The sequence below is a fragment of the Sceloporus occidentalis genome, unplaced genomic scaffold (genome assembly GCF_023333645.1).
Source record: "Sceloporus occidentalis isolate IW3139 unplaced genomic scaffold, rSceOcc1.0.p SCAF_5, whole genome shotgun sequence".
In the NCBI taxonomy this organism is placed as follows: domain Eukaryota; kingdom Metazoa; phylum Chordata; class Lepidosauria; order Squamata; family Phrynosomatidae; genus Sceloporus; species Sceloporus occidentalis.
Genome location: NW_028316985.1, coordinates 37,422,679 through 37,440,685, shown reverse-complemented (window position 1 = coordinate 37,440,685; position 18,007 = coordinate 37,422,679). Strand labels below are relative to the sequence as shown.

At 39.9% G+C, this 18,007-nt stretch overlaps 1 protein-coding gene across 3 annotated transcripts in view; it reads right to left on the bottom strand.

Moving 5' to 3' along the window:
- Positions 1-2,280: 2,280 nt before the first annotated feature.
- Positions 2,281-18,007, bottom strand: part of ZC3H7B (zinc finger CCCH-type containing 7B) — a 66,580-nt gene continuing 50,853 nt past the window's right edge. For all 3 annotated transcript variants that reach the window (XM_089523702.1, XM_089523703.1, XM_089523705.1), the window contains 4 exons: positions 13,516-13,624; positions 11,555-11,685; positions 7,980-8,143; positions 2,281-6,382 (listed from right to left, as the gene is read on the bottom strand). In XM_089523702.1, the coding sequence (XP_089379828.1) occupies positions 6,190-6,382; positions 7,980-8,143; positions 11,555-11,685; positions 13,516-13,624 (597 nt within the window). In that variant the 3' untranslated portion in view covers positions 2,281-6,189. The remainder of the gene's footprint in view (positions 6,383-7,979; positions 8,144-11,554; positions 11,686-13,515; positions 13,625-18,007) is intronic.

Below are 18,007 nucleotides of genomic sequence, written 5' to 3'. Positions count from 1 at the left end.
TTCAGATGTTCCTGACTTGAGCTCTCAGAAACCTGAGCTATAATAGCCAATGGAGAGGAATGCTGGGAGTTACAGCTCCACAAAATCTGGAGAGCCACACCATTCCCACCCATGCAGTAGTAGGAATGGTAAAGAGTATTAACAGATGAAACAGCAGCAACCAAGATCTCAGGAAGAGCCCAAACTCACCTGTAAAGTTTAACAGCAACAACAATAACACCCTGTATGAGTTGAGGGCCAGCCTGGCATGCCATTCTCATTGTTATATTTGTATATGCTAAAACTAATGCCTGTAGAGCACAATAAGTATAAAAAACAAAGGTTTAAGGCAAGAGAATTATCGGAGACATATGGTTCTTGAGTGGAACCCTCATTGATGGGTAACTTCTGCTTTTGACATTTTAGGAGAGACTTATGTTGACTGTAGTTAATGGAAGGTGGAGGTTCAGGTTTTGTTTTGTTTTTTAATTTTGTTATGCATTCCATTTTTCTGTATTGTTAAATTTTAGTATTTGTATGAAACTTCCCAAGCTGGCTTTGAACCAAAGTGTCTGCTTCATCAAAGCAGAGTTGTAATATTGTATTTTGACAATATACAATGTTTTAATCCTTAGTTACTACATATCACCCACAGTCCTAAGTATTTATATGTGTATGTACAAATACTGTATGAGTATCTGCTAGAGCAGTTTGCTTGGAGATCATTTCCTCCCACAGAAACCTACAAGTCCAAAAAGCCAGTTAAACTGATTACATAGATACAGTTAAGTACGTCAAGCTGCACAGTACATACGTCCTTAAAAACAGCCAGTCTCAAAACTCAGAGCTGTATAAACCAAATCTGAACACAGTTCTATTTGTTTATGCTACTGTGCTAACAGCACTGCAACTAGCAAGGATAGCTGTTACTGTGTTGCTGAAAGTACATTATTGCAGTCCTTCTCAGGATATGATGTATAGGACGAGCAATTCCCCCCTAATATGTCAAGGATTGGTATCATATTTGTGGCCAGTGACTATAAATTTCTTTCTTGGAAAGTCTCTGTGGATTGTCAGTCGCTGGTGGACTTGCACTGGTCCGCAGAGCATCACTTTGTGTAGTGTAGTACTGCATTGGCTCCTTCCCTCAGAAAAGGTATCATCTATGTATGCATATGTGGCAAGTTAACAATTTACATGCACTTACATGTGTGTGTTTGGCGAATCCCCTCAATCCCAATTTTACTTCAAGCAGTCTGATACACAATTCTAGAGGCCTTCCGCTCAATTTTTTTCTTCCTCCAAATAAAAAACCGTCACTTTCCAGGGCCATATATTACAGCCAACCCTTCATAATTGTGGCTTTGCTTAGTATACTCTCTTTGGGAATCTCTAAATCCTCCAGCACAACATTGCTGGAAACTGACCCCAGAGTTGCACTGGAGGACTTAAGAGATTACTAAAGAAAATTCTTCTTTAGGCATTTGTAGGTCCTCCAGTGGGATTCTATGGACAACCTCTGGCAGATATTGATCACAGAGTTGTGCTGGAGGGCCTAGAGATTCCTAGACAGCTGTTCTCTCAGGTTAATAAAACAGTGGTTTTTTATTTGCAATTTTCCCACTTTCATGGGGGTCCAGTGCTCCTAACCCCAACTTGTGGAGCACCCACTGTAGTTCTTCTTGCTGGATTAAAAACACACACCAAACAGACCTCAAACCACCACCACCAAACAAACACAAATGCAATCAGCATGCTTAATCACATAATGGAGCATCTATATATTTAATACTTCTACACAATCATGAATACATACAAATAAAAACTCAAGAAAAGCTGTGTTAATCAGACCACAGTCTCATCTGCTGCAGCATTCTGTTCACAAAGTGGCCATGCAGTTGCCTGTGTAAGCCCACAAGCAAAACATGAGGGCAATAGCTTGCCCTCTTGCTAATGTTCCTTAGCAACTGGTATTTGAAAGGCAATAGAGATGTCTGGCTCAATGCCCAAGTAATTCTGATGCATGGAGGTGGGAGGGATTAGTAGTCACTTGATCATGAACACTGACCAAGCGGATGTGCAAATACCAAATACAAGAGACGTGACATCAAATGTAGCATGTGACAGACTTGGCACTGGAAGACATTTAAATTAGAAGTAAGGCAAGTGGCAGTTCCAGACATTTCTGTTTCTTTGTTCATGTTTCATACCAATTGCATGGTCCTCTTGTGTGTGACAGAGGGGAAAGCTACTTTAATATACTTTGCTTGAAGAATAGACACACAAAGCACATGGCGAGGGTTTAAAGTGCACACTTTTATTTTCTATTACAAAGACTAAAAGAAGCAAATCTGTCTTGTTCAGAACAAGAAAGTTGTTAGAACATCTACATTATTATCTTGGTTACTAGACCTTGTGAAAGGCATTATGAATTTCTTTGTAATAGTAAAGCGTGGTATTCTTAGAATATATTAATACAAATACATTTTGAAGGACTCTCCAACTTTTTACAAGTCTAACTTAGAAATGGAGCATCTTCCTTCATTGGCTTTACTCTATTACTATATTTCATAGGGATTTCATGGTTGAAGAACTTGGTTATGGAGCATTCCATCCAAAACATATCCTTCCCATAATTTTGAGGGTATTAAGGAGTCCCCTTTCTTTTGTTTTCTAAGCAGCTTATGCAAAGAAAAAGACACTGCCAAGATTTTTGAAGCACAGTTTGTATTTATTAACAAATACAACCAATGACCTAGTTTTACTTATCATTTTCAGATGTGTCTGTTTTCTGAAACTCCTCCCTTTCCAAACTGATATATCGTAGCCAACCAAATGTTGGTTTCTTTCATGTTTCATACCTTCTGCATGGTTCTAGAGCATTAGCTTTACCCCTTTATTACTGCACAGCTGCAGGTGCTAGGGATAGAGCAGGATTTTCAATTCCATACATTCTCCAATTCTTATCAATATTTCTTTTCTTAAACTAAACAGTAGGTTTCCTTTAGTAGTTTATTTACTTCCATGGATTGTACTGTACTTCAAAGTCTTCACAAAAGGGTGACTTCACCATTGCAAGTTAACATATCCCTCAATAATTTTTTTAAAAAATCCAAAAACAAATAGTTCTCCTCTCCTAACATCAACTTTATTCAAACAAAAGATGCTTCATTCCTCAGCGAGAGTCCTTTTCCTTAACCCTCAATAAAAAGGTTCCTCCAATACCACATACATATATAACATTATATAGAGCGATATATTTAATACCTGTGTATATATATGTTTTATGGAAGGGTTACATATATACACACTAGAACAAATCTGGTGACAAAATACTGCAACACCACGTATCAGGTTATCATATCAGGGGGAAAAAACAAAAAAAACTGATTTTTCACTGCAATATCCAGGAATAAGTGCCCCACAACCCTCCTGCTCTGACTCCATAAACCACATCCCCTTTTGTCTCCTAATCAAAGCAGTATTGACTAGGTCAAAAGAGGATGCAAAGCAATTTGCTTATTTCTGAATTAAAGAGGAAAGGAAACATTGTTCTGTCTTATAATCTAAATAAATTCATATCCCATAATCATTGCAGAGCAAACACGTGTAGTTCTATTTCTAGATTCAGCAGATAATGTAACAAATTTAAATATCAATGTATTTGTTTTTCTTCTTCCACCTGCCACAAACTGTTAACATTTCAACCACTGAAGCTGGTCATATCAGCTTTTACAGGTAATTAGAGAAAGAGGACCAGCAGGTTAATAACATTATGATCATAACAGTCAAGCAGGCAACAGTCTACAACTGCATGGGGAAGAGGAGGTCATTCAGTTTGTTTAATTGCAGCTGGAGTTCTGTAGCTTTACTTAATCCAGTCCCACATTAAGACTATTTAACTGCCAAGACAGGAGACAAACTACCTTAAAAACAAATACTCCCTTTAAAAAATCTAGGTCAATGGAAAGGAAATAACATTATTTGAAAGGTCTATTAAACAATCAAATTAACAGGGGAATATATAATGGTATCTTGCACCAAAATAGATGGCTTCCACTGATCAGCAAGGTACATATAGGACTACTGTTCACAGGCACCCAGCCCAAAAACACCCTTCCCTTCAAAGATGGCATCTGTATCTGTTTTACAGAAAAAAACGTGGAGGTATTTGTCTCTATATGATAGGTAAAATGGGTTAATAGGTACAGCTGCCTGACAGTGATAAGGTATCTACTCATCAGGCAGCAAGAATATAAAAAGGAACTTCAGCCTACTGATATGCTCCTACTAACCACATATTCATTTCTTCATTACCATTATTTAGGCCTCTTCACACATGCATCACTGACCCATTTTATCTTGATTCAGAATTATTTTAGTACAACAGGTGTATAAAATCCAATGGAATTTTTAATGTAAGATAGAAAAGTGGATAATGTAATGGAGACTACAGATCCTGAATAGATAAATCTCAGCCACCCATGAAGCCTTTGTGTTCAGATCACACATTGCCATTCTCCATCTTGGATAACACAGACGTACTGCAAAATCCCATATTCATTTGTGCAGTCCTAGACCTCAAAGAGAAAATCCAGCAATTTAGCCATGTATAAATGATGAATATTTTATAGTATTGTATACAAAAAATAAATTATGGGTCCTCTGCTCCTTATCCAAGCTAAATATTTGGCCTTCAATCATATTTTGCCAAGTTTTACAGCATGATTTATTCTTCTTCAATCCTTTCCCCCCAAAATAATCATTTAATGGGTTAAATGTTCCTGTTTGGTTTTGTAGACTTTACAGCCTAATCCTGAACGTGTGTACACAGAAGTCAGTCTAACTGAACTTAGGTCAGTTCAACAGAACCTAACTCCTAGAAAATATGCTCTGGATTATAGCCTCTAGAAGATCACTTTAGAGGTATTGTATATTAAATACTACTGGTATATGAAATAATTTATTGTCTGAGCCTACTGTTTAGGACAGTGAACACAGAGGTAGACTTTCTGCTGAAGGCTATTTTTAGATATTAAATTCTGTTAAATTTGGAAACTATGCATTTAGATGCAAGGAAGATTCCCTACTCCCTTCTCTGTGCTCTCAATTTAGCCAGACAGTTTTAAAAATGTGTTTCTCATTTGGAAAAATTGCACCACTAAGGTGGAACTGATATACTTTTTGTAACAACTGAACAGACTTTTTATTCCAGTCTCAAATATTACAATTACATGTCAATTCTTAGAATCTAATCTTAAGAGTCTAATCTTAGTTACATGTCAATTGTTGGAATCTAATCTTTTCAGTTTTAAAATGTCTATGAAAAGCAAAGTCAATTTTATCAAATTACTGAAGTATGAACTAGAGTTATGTTTAGTATGCAGGTAACAGAATGTACAATTCAATAGTATGTTACCAATGTGCTTTTGGGATATCATATATTATAAGTATACTGTATCTCAAAGCAACAGACTGATTTTTTCATTAGCATAAGGCAGATTAGGAATTCACTGTTCTCACCGATTCTTGGATGGCCCAAGCAGAAGATAGCATATACTGTTAAAATATGAGGAAATCTTTTATTATCAGCAACAGAAACCACTGGAGTCACCTCAGCACTTTAAAAGATTAAATTGGGGAGCATCTTCCCATTTGTATTTTAAATTATTCTTTTTTGTTATTATTTTCATACACAATCTAACCACTGGTTTGGGTCTCTGCAGAGAAGAGACAGGTAGCATGACATCAATGCTAAATGAAACCTCACATCCTTCCTGCTTCTCCACTCTTCTTCTACATTTGCTTCCATGACCCAGCAATATTCCAACAAAATAAGGCAGCCCAAAGTAAAAAAAAAAAAAAATCAAATTGTAAGGAATAAAAATGCAAAGCACTCTTTCTCTCTTGGGTGTCAACTAAAAATAGAATCTTTTTTCAAAGGAAAAAAAGAGGCTAGTGGTAGACTGAAAAACAATGGTTCTAGAAAGAGAAAAGAGTTAAAAAACAAAATTCTAGGAGTATTATCTTCACTGGCTGTTGATGATTCAATTCATAGTTGCATTTAACATCAGTAAATCATCTTGATTATCTAACAACCAAAGACATCTCCATGCAACAAATATTGGTCTCTTTGCCACTGCCCAGATCCTCCCCCTCCCATTTCCAGTTCTGAAAATCTGCTTGTTTCCAGCTCTCACCCCTTTGATATTATATGCTATCCCGTAATAGGAAGTTGTATTTGCCAAAGTCATCATCTCTAGGGCACAGTAACATATCTTTGCGGGCTTTGGCCAGTTTTTGCTTCATTACTTCCCTCCGATCCAACCACTCTGTCAACTCATCTTGGCCATGAGCAAAGTGACAATTCTCCCCTTCAGGGCAGGATTTTGTCTTCTGGAATCTGTAGAATGACAACACAGGGCTTAGAATACAGAAAGATTTCTAACAAGAAGGTCTCTCTCTCTCTCCTTCAATTGTACAGTCTCTGAAAACCAACCTAAACTACACAGGGACTTCTTAATATAAGGCCCAACTCAAGGTGTGCAGGGATGTTTTCACCGAACAAGCTGGACAATTTATTAGCACATAAAAGATTTAGACAAACAATATACTATAAATGTGGCAACCAGATAAACAGCACAGAAACCATGCTGTTGTACATTGCCACAAAGTCAACTTTGACTTATGGTGACAATACATCTTTTTAAAACAAATGACGAAGATTTCCAAATATAAAATCTGGTCATGCGGGTTTTAGAAGAAGTGATCTGTACCATTATTTTAATGAACTACACAAAGAGAAGGACAATAAAATAACTGTTTCATGTAGGGTGTATTCCTCAGCATCCCCACCTAATAACCCTTACTGCATCATGGATGGGCAACACAGACCTCTCCTTTCAGTGCTTTTGAATTCCTGCTGCTTCCCTCAGTTGTTGCTGCCATTAACAAACTGTTCCACTGAAATCCTGGTGTGCTACACTACCATCACAAAAAGTAATACAGGCCCAAAACAGGTGGGTCAAAAGCGCTGCCTTCAAGCCAATCCAGGGGTGTGGTGTTCAGATGATGCACACCCCCAGTTCAGGCCAAAGCTGCATCACAGCCGACTAAGATGTCCCAAAAAGGAGTGCATAAAAAGTGCTCTTGCCAGCAGTCTGTTGTGGATCGCGGCAGCAGACAGTCTTGGGACCACGTCATCTGGTCACCACAGCCCGCTGCAGAAAGGGGAGCGATCGGGGTGAGAGTGGCCTCTGGCCTCTCCTTTTGTCTCATCTGCTCAAGGCTACAATAACCCTATCTTCCTCCTTTTCAGAAGGAAAACAGATACTCTGACACAATAGCTGGTTCTATGGTATTGTATAAGAGGGAACTCTGCCACTCTCCTGTGTTAGAGAGAGCTTCTGCCATCAAGTGCGGGAGTAAAATCAGTAATGACCATTGGATTATGGCAGTGCAACACTAGAAGGTGTGGAGGGATTCCACTCTGTTTCCCAAATAATGAAAATGGCAAACAGATGAGGCCAGCATTTTTTAAACCAATCGCTCATGTAGTCTTAAAATCCAGATTAAAAGCAGCAAGAGTTTGTAAGAGCAGTAGCGAACCATTATGGCTAAAAGACCACTGATGTTCTAATTCAGGACTAGTTAAACAGCAATACTTTTGATTGATAGTGCCCTAAGGGGAAAAAAATTAGAGAGATTTTTCTTAGCAGGCAGAACTATGATACCAATATGTCATACCTTCTTGCCCTTGTCTTTATAAAATGTATTTAAATCTTTAAGAAGATAATTATAGGAGCATGTCCCCTGTCTTCTTGCAGGTAACAACATATAAGATGGAATTATTCACTTATTAGAAAGCATTACCAATAATAATTTTAATTGGTTCCATCTAAAGATTTAGCTGTTAATCTGGATCTATACATTTAGTATACATGTTCTCCCTTCTAACACGCAATCAGCACCTGAAAAAGGGGGAGTTTTATGCCCTGTACCTGTCACACAGCCGAAACTCTCCCATGGGGAAACGGTAGTTCCAGCAACTGGAGTCATTATCAGATGTGAAGACTTTTTCTTTATGCTTCTCTGACTGGATGTGCTGCTGCCATTGCTTCTTGCTGTTGCTGTTCTTTCCACAAAGCCAGCAGTGGTAACCCATCTATTTATCAAGGAGGTAAATACAATTCTACACAGGCATACTTCAAAGGACAAAGCATCTGATAGTGAAGGTTCTTTTTGTAAAGTCTTTCCATTCCCATCTAGCCTTCCATCTTCTTCCTCATCTTCTGTCTAGCTGAATGTTTCTTATCAGAATTGGTACAGGGAGGATAGTGAAGGAGAGCTGAAGAAACACAGTGTCCTGTAACGGCAACCTGTCTGCACAATGCAATAAAGCTTGAGCTGGGAAAGAACAGGATTCTGCTCTAGCTGATATTATTGTAGCTATATGTGCCTGCCACCAACAGGCAAGATAAGCATCAGCTGCCTCCAGAATCCCTTACTGACCATGCATGAAGAACAAAACAGAGAGAAAGGGGGAGGGCAGATTCATCTTCCTCACCACCTCCCTTCTTGTTGTGTGCCTTCCAGTCATTTCTGACTCATGGCAATCCTATTACAAGGTTTTCATGGCAGGATTTGTTCAGAGGGGGCTGGCTCTTGCCTTCCTCTGAGACTGAGAAAGTGTGACTTGCCCAAGGTCACCCAGTAGGTTTCCATGGCTGAATGGGGAACTATATACTGTTCTCCCAGTGTCCTAGTCCAATACTCAAGCCACTACACCACGCTGGCTATGACCATCTTCCCTCAGCATGTTTAAAAATACACACATCTGTGAAATCCTAAGAAAAGAAGAGGCTGGTGAATAAAGAAGTCACCCTGAAGGCATTTTGGAAGAAGCCTTCCAATGGTCCCTAGAAGATTAAAAATGTTTTCATTTACTTAGGCAAGGCTTACCTGATCTGGTTGTTTCACTTTAGATGTGCATACTGTTATTTTTAAATAAAAAGTTTACTGAAACATGTGGAACTGCTTTTTTTGTGGCATAGGAACCTATTCCTAATTTTTCTGTTATTTCTGCCACTGGTACTGAATTTTCTGTTAAAGAAGTAATGGCCAGGAACACATCTACTTTGTTAACTGAGGCACAGCTATAATTTCATTAGGCTACACTGACCAACTGCACTTAAGAAAGATTAGAAAGGTTTCTATCAAAACCTAATTTTCTATTACTTAAATCAAAGGTGTCTGTAATGTAGACTAGGCACCAGTATCTCAGGATGACCTGCAATAAATCTCTAAGGTTTTCTGACTCCCACTTGTTTATCAACAGCAATAACTGATACACTAGTGCTGAAATGAAGACTAGGTGGCGGAGGGAAAAAGCCAAGACCGTATTTATGTGTGAAAGTACTACAAGCCCAGTACTGATCTTGAAAACAAATTACTGGTTGAAACTATGTGCAAAAGGACATCCTGCCCCTTAATTTCCCTAAGTATATGTATTCCTTGAACCACCACCATCAATGATCATCATCTCACAATGTAAGAGAGCAATACAATTAAAATATATATAAAAAGAGAGCATTTTACAATATAATAAACAGTTACAGTATTAAAACAATTCAATTCACATTAAACAATGTGAATCTTTTGCATCTGACCCTAAGTGAATTACCTTGAGGTTCTAAGTAAAGATACCAGAAGCCTGCCAGCCTCAGATTTACATCCAGTATTCTCCTATTCCATTCATACCTGCTCTCCTTGCCCCCGCTAATCACCAAATAGAACTTCCTTTGCTGCCTACTCTCCCAAATGTTTCCCCCCGAAGGTCCAAGAGTGTACCACTACTGAAAATCTATCGATTTTCTCATTTCCTGCTGGGCTGATGTTAAAATTCAAAACATTTTTCAGCAGCAAGGCCACTATAAAAACAAAAGCTTTCTCAGCAGAATTAACAATTAAAAGTAGAATGTCCCAACTCCATGTGTGGTAATATAAAAGTAGAATGTGTAGTGTGTTGTAATATAAAAATAGAATATCCCAAACTCTGTCTGGACTTTTCCAAGACTCTAACAATGAAAAAATCAAATTATATCCAAGGAAAACTATGGTGATCTGGATGAATTCACATAGGGTTTATAATATCTTTTGATTTCTGAGCTCATCAGTGCTGCTTTTCTCACATACGGATTGCATCTAGAAAATCAAAATTGCAGTTACAGCACTGAAAAGAATCCTGTTTGTATTTTACCACCCATTCACTGAATGTGGCTCTCCAAGTTTCTGAAAATGTTCTCAATCTCTTATTTTAGGCATGCACAACTCTTGCCCTCCCAGGGCACATGCTGTAATAGAACACTGTGCCAGTGGGACACCATGTTGGTGTTTGATGCAGCCAAAGATGGAGAAAGGTCGGTGGCGGAATTGTTCGGAGATATAACCAAGAACAGCAGCATCCTTAACCCCAACTGTCTCCTCTTCTCCCTCTTACAGACTCAACTTCTAAGTATAGAGGAATGAAGTAGTTTACCGTATATACTTGACTATAAGTCAATCTCATGTATAAGTCGAGGGTAGGTTTTGGGGCCAAAACTATGGACTTTGATATGACCCGTGGGTAAGTCAAGGGGCATATAACAAAAGATCTAAAGGATGAAGCAAAGGAAAAAATGGCAGAGAACTTCAAAATCCAGCAGACGTAACTGATTGTGCTCACTCTGAAGGCAGGTTAGATGAGAAAATAGAGCAGGGTCAGTGCTTCCAGGACAGATTATACCCTTGGCCTTTTTTACCAGGGGATAGTCCCCCCCCTTTTTTTTTTTTAAATAAAAGTTAAAGTTAAGTATTGACCCGTAGATAAGTCAATCCAGGTTTTTGGGGTCAATTTTTTTAAACTAAAATTTCTAGACTTATACATGAGTATATACAGTAGTTCTTTCCACCCTAGGCAAATCACATTCTCTTGCAATGTCAATCCGCTAATAAATGTAATTTAAACAGGGACAAAATGACATGGGGAAGGACCCCTCCCTCCCCACCCTATCTTCCCCTTTTAACTGTACTTACAAGTCAGAATGTCATTGTGCTGGATCAGATGACGTCCAGGGATAACCTTCCTTGTCCACCATCATCTCCAGCACAAATGAAGCAAGACTGACAACATCTGGCAGTGGAATTCAATGGTGGCCTGGATATACAGACTTCAAAGAAGTTCTCCAAGGGCTGCTGTTGCCCACATGTATTTTATTTAGTGGTAGGCATCTTCAGTGGCATAGTGGTTTAAGTGTTGGACTATGACTCTGGAGACCAGTTTGATTCCCATCTTGGCCATGAAACTCATTGCATGATCATGTGCAAGTCACACATTCTCAGACTCAGGGGAAGGCAATGACAAACATCACTTGAGCAAATCTTGCCAAGAAAACCTCATGATAGGCTCATCTTAGGGTAGCCATAAGTCATAAATGACTTGAAGACACATCACCACCACCACAAGGCATCTTCAGAAACTCCTGAGCACAACAGCAGCAAAGCCACAGCAAGCAAATGATGTGAAAATGTATTTTACCATATCAGCATAGTCAGTAGGCATCTGGATTTGCTTCTCCCCCTCACGTGATGTTAGAGGTGTCCCCTCATCAGGTTTCCCAGGGTTGTGCTTTTTTAGCCACATGTCATATGTCTGCTGAATGTCCAGAACTGCAAGGAAATACCAGTCTGATTAGCCAAAGCCTTCTTTCTCCTCCACAAAATACAACTACAAACACATGTTTTTAAAGAGAACCTATTCATAACTAAAAACAAGTACTAAACAGACTTAATTAAGCACCTCCCCCACCACATCCTGATAATAACTCAGAATCTTTAATGATAGAAATATACATTTTCACAAAGTACTAAAAAGAGAAGGATGCAGAGGAAAAGCAAAACTGACATACAGATGTCAATCCAACCTCTTTCAATCAAATGAAGAAGCTGAAGAAATGTAGTCTCCTCTAAACATGCATTATCTCACTGTCATACCTAGTCTCTTTTGGCTTCAGATGAAATGACTACCTAAATGTACAAAAATAACAGTACCAGAACTATATAACGGATTAAATTTTTAAAAGGAGCACACTTCTAAATGTTTCCTATTCATATGACAACATGATGCCCTATAAGAAAAGAAGGTTAAGAGGTGATATGATAGCCCTGTTTAAATATTTGAAGGGATGTCATATTGAGGAGGGAGCAAGCTTTTTTTCTGCTGCTCCAGAGAACAGGACCTGGAGCAATGGATGCAAGATGCAGGAAAAGAGATTCCACCTCAACATTAGGAGGAACTTCCTGACAGTAAGGGCTATTCAACAGTGGAACACACTCCCTCGGAGTGTGATGGAGTCCCCTTCTTTGGACGTCTTTAAGCAGAGGCTGGATGGCCATCTGTCAGGGATGCTTTGATTGAGAGTTCCTGCATGGCAGGGGGTTGGACTGGATGGCCCTTGCGGTCTCTTCCAACTATACGATTCTATGATTCTATATCCAAGTAGTTAACTGTGGCGAGTTAGGGGGCTACACTGCCCTCCTGAGGGGACTTGGGAGGGCTGCACCTGCCACACCTCTAAGAGATTTTTGAATTTTTGTGGCCCCAATAGCCCCCAGTGTCCCCTAGGGGGTAGGCAGTGGCCACTACATTTTTTTGCCCTCTCTGGGTCATTGTAGCACCACGAAATACTTTTTCCCAATAGGAAACAACCCAGAAATCAACTTCTGTGTCACTTCCTGTTGGAAAAAAGGCATTTCCTGAGCTTAAAATGATGGTGTGTGGGGGCGGGGGGATGAATGTGCCAAAACTGCTTCTTACATCCTGAGGGTCAGAAAATGGTCATGGGGCCATATTTTCCCCACCTCATTCCATATAGAGAAGGGTAATCTGACTGATCAGTGGCAAGCATTAAGATAAAGTAGCATGCTAATACACATGACAAGGTTAGCTAGATCAGATTACTGAAAAACAGATAAGATATGTATCAGCAAAACTGAAGAACCAAAGCTACACTAGCATAAGATGTGGGGCAACTGTTGAGGTAGCAGAAAAGTGATCACATAATACATTTGTGGAACTCTTATAAACCATGGTTTACAAAATGGGAAGTTGCCTTGTGAACGTCTGCCTGAGCTGCACCCTCCCCTCTTCCCCACTCCCTTCCTGGCTTTCATCAAGCTTTCACAGAACCATGATTTGCAGACATAGTTCAAGCCATAACCTTCATCTTGAGAGAATTACAGTATATACTGATGTTCATGTATTGTAATACCTCTATTTACCTAGGAATGAAATATGAAATTACTCTCGCTGTGTGTTTAACAAGGTTGACACTCAGTTTCTAACCATGTTCTGCAAGAAAATGACATTCAATCAGCATTAGCCCATAGTGTATCTATTTTCATCATATTAGCTTCCCTGATGATGGAGGGGGAGGAACAGAAAGCACAAAAGGAGAGAGGAGCTTTCCCAGCTCCCTCACTTATATTCCACTCACTCACTCTTATTTTCTTTCATGAAGGTCCACATCTCTCGCTCTTCAGGGCTATGGGCAAAAGAACAGTTTCCAACATACTGGCACTTCCTTCCATTTTGGGCATGAATACATAACTGTGAGGAAACAGTGAAACATACATGAGTCTTAAAAAAATCCTCCTTTCTGATAAGAAATGGGGGGGGGGGGAATGTAGCAGCCAGCAAAGATACAGATGAAACAAACAGAAGATAAGCAAATTTACCAAATTTAACAAGCCATGGGCCACACACAGTCAAAGGAAAATTTCAAGGGATCCTACTATACATACTAAAGCCACAACCACAAAATTTGCCATTAATGCTATGACTATGCTAAAGCATGGGGGACAGTCATCTTGGCATTCTGTCTTCATCAGTGTAGTCAATCCTGCTACAAAGGCTGGTAGAATGCATTTCAGATGGGGAAGACAGTATACAGAGGATCTCATCCCCACATACTGTACTCCCCATTAAATCATGTGCTTGGTCTATGCTTAGCTGACTGATGATTTAGATGGGCAACCAGATTTCAGCATACAGGGAAAGGAAGTTTAAACATTCTCATCCACTGTTTGAGGAAAGAATCAGACTGAGGGAGCAACGGCAGTGAGAAAATGCATGACAGAAGGGAACACAAAGGGAATGTCAGTATTGGTCATCCCCACTGTCAGTCCCTGTATTTCTTCCTGTGTTTTCTGCCACAATTCAGTACTCTCTTGAGGCTGGCAGTTGAGGTGGGACTTCTAAATGAAGGGTGTTTTCACTATCAGGTATGCCAAATTAGTGCATCTTGAAGCCACACAGAGATAATGCTAATCTCCTTATACTGATCACTGCTAGTCAGAAAAGTCATCCTGGGACTAGCAGAATAAATGGGGATGGCACTTTGCTACATGATCTCTCTACATACTGATTCTACAGATTAACACTGCTATATCTTTGAATTCTGCCGTAGCCAGGGTAGCCTCAGCATTGGTGTTGGGAGTCTCCATGTCTAGCAGTACTGGAGGAGTTCAACATCCTTGATGAGACTGCCCTGTCAGGCATGGCTCAGCACTTCATGACCTCCATGACAACTATGGGTCTTGTCCCAAGTAGCCATACTTATGCTCTTGGACATACTCTCAAACTTGTTTTCTGTGCTGGATGGATTGATGGCGATCTTGATGTGCAGTAACTTTCTGCAGTTCCATGGTCATGCACAGATCATTACCTGGTCAGATTTAGACTCACTGGAACTTGGAACCTCAGTGGAGGACCAATTAGGATGGTCCATCCCAGGAGGCCGACAGAGCCAGATGGATTCTTGATGGCTCATGGGGAGTTTCCTGTCACCCCAGCAGGTGTCAAAGCTCTGACTGCATCCTGGAATAGGCCAGGGTGGTGGACACAATCACTCATGAGCATCTGCTATTTTGGAGTAGAGACAAACCAGCCCGATGGTTTTCCAGGGAGCCAGTGGTAATGAAGTGAAACAAAGACTAGAGCAACATTAACAGAAGATGTGAAGCGACTGTGACTGAACATAGGCTAGAACCTATTTGAAGGTGTACCCTGTGGCAGTGCAGACAGCAAATAAATTATTTTTTGTTGTCATCACTGCACACAAGGAGCCATTCAGTGGTCACAGGTCTGTTACACACTGGTCCTCAAGTGGAAAATGCAGACCACTTGACAATCCACTGTGAAGACTTTTACATGGGACTTTGAAAGTACAGTCGCTGCTCCTTTTTTGTGGGGGATCTTTTCCAACCCCCCTCGCGAAAACAAAGTTTCACTTCTATTCTATTGGCTTGAATATAGATGTGGGTGCACACCCCATTCTTTTCCCCTCCGTCTGTCCCTCATGCATAAGCAAGGGATGCAAGTTTGAAGATCACAAGAATGGAGGAAGGACTGTAAAATTGCTCAAATCTGCTCTGACTTTGTTGTTGTAGTTGATGTCTAACAGTTGCTTTTTATTCCACTTATTCCAAGTAGCTCTTTTGAAGTCAATGTGGAGGTAACATTGGCTCCTGCTTATCCAGCGTTATTGGATACTATTCAATTTGTGTAGCATGAGGATGTGGACAAGATCCTTGGGAAATGGACAACAATCATGTGTGTACTAGACCCTTGCCTTTCCTGACTCATTAAATAAGCCAGAGGGGGACTATTTAATAGGATTTAATGGGAGAAGGGATAGTTAATGCCTCCTTACAATAAGGTACAGTTCCAACCTGAATTAAGGAGATAGTTGGGAGGCCTTTGTTGTCCCTGAAGCCCTCTATAATGGATAATTATCAGACAATGTCTAACATACCATTCTTGGGCAAGACACTGGAGCATGTGGTTGTTACCCAGCTTCGGGGATGAAACAGATTATCTAGATCCATTTTAATCTGGTTTCAGGCCTGGTTATTGAGAAGAGACAGTGTTGGTCACCTTGGTGGATGACCTGTGCAGGGAAATGGATGGGAGGAGCATTAAGAAACTTCAGCTAGTTCAAAGAGCTGCAACCGCTAACTGTGACAGGTTACAGGGACCATACCACACCCCTGTTAAAAGAGCTCCACTGGCTTCCAGTTTGTTTCTGGGCACAATTCTGAGTGTTGGTTTTGACCAATATATAGTTCACGCCTTACAACAGGGCCAGGCTATCTGGCAAATGGTATCTTCCTGTATGTGCCTTCCTGGACCCTGAGATCTTCAGGAGAGGCCCTTTTCTCACAGTTCCACCACCATTACAAACATGGTTGGTGGGGACGCGAGAGGGGACCTTCTGGGTGGTTGCCCCTAGACTCTGGAACACCCTTCCCCCTCCCTGCTGTCCTTCCATAGGCAGGCGACAATCTTTTTAATCTGACAGGTTTTTTAATACATAAAGTTTTAAAAGAATTGGCTAGAGGGTGCTGTATTGTTTTAAACTGTACTGTATTTAATGGCTTTGTAATCTTTTTAATTGCATTTTATTTTTAACTAGAGTTCTGAAGTGTTTTAATATTGTGACTAGTTTAATTTTATTTCAATGTTAACTTTTGGTATGTTTTTAACTATTGCTCTTTTAAACCGTCAGCTGCCTTAAGTCCCCATTTGGGAGGGAAGGCAGCATACAAAGCAATATAATAAATATAACAACTGCAACAACAATCTTTTAATGTTTCCTTCCTCATTTTCTGTGAGCCGTATCTGACTTATTGAAGCTTTTTTCTGGCTGGTTATGCTAGTGAATGTGAGGCTCTATCATGGAATACCAGTTATTGGAGAATCAGAATGAAATAGTCAAAGGGAGTTTGGAAACTGTTTTCAAGTCCTGCTTGTAGGTTTCCTATAAGCATGTGGTTGGTCACTGCAGGAAACTAGAAAGGCTTATGGTTTGACCCAGCAAGATTCTCTTAATTTTTCTGAGAAGAGCCTCCCCCACTGCTTCTTGTTATAGCACTAAACCAATCATATTTTGAGTGTTATCTTCTTTTCCTCATCTTATCCTAGTCCACAGACATTCATAGTTCCAATTCTACTTTTTCTCTCAGAGCCCTTGTTGGTACCCTTAAGTAGAACTCCAAAGGGTACAGCAACTGAAGAAGTGGGTTTATATCCACAAAACCAGCTAGTCTTAAAAGTGCTACTCCATTTCTTTTTTTCTCTCCTCCCCCTACCTTCCTTCTTCAAGAGGGAAAGAATGTTCATGAAATGAAAATGCATTCCAGCATTCCAGCTACACTGAGATATACTTGGCTGTCTTAGAAAACTGAGAAGTGCGGAACACAACTTCAGCATGCTACAGTCACAGTTTTAAGTAAAAGAAGAGAGAACGACAAGTCATAACAAAGCTCAGAAACCAATTCTGGAAACCAATCTGCCAATACATGGCCCTTCTCCAACATCAGAAAGTTATTCTGGGCAAGATTCCCTATCCCATTCAGGAAATGAAGCCAAAACAAGGTCCAGTGCCGTCATTTCATAAGTAGCTTAGACTGCAGCAAAGCCAGCTTTAACTAAGCCAGTGGCTTGAATCCAGTGCACTAGCAACTCCCGATTTTGCCTTCTCTCTCCTTCAAGTTGATCTGCACATAAATCATTTGTATGATTGTAAATTATTTATAATTTTGGAGTAGGAAAAGGAAGAAAGAAATTATTCTTATTGGCACATCAAACATGACCAGATCTAACAAGAAGGTTGGGGATCTTGTACAGCCGTTTTAACACTTTTTGATATGGGCATTTGGATATATTTAACAATTATTGAGATGTCTAAATACCTCACTAGCACAGAAGGTCAATGTTTAGACCATCATATACACAGCAAAAGACATCTAACTCCATTACTTGGTTTCATTTAGTTCACATGCTGCTGCAAAGATGCTGAATCATTGCCTATAAGCAGCAATGGGCTCAATGAAAGTCAATCATCAGAAGCTCAATACAGATAAGACTGAGACTCTGCTGGTGGGTGGTTTATCTTATCTGGAAAATGCTGTTTAGCCTGATCTGGATTAG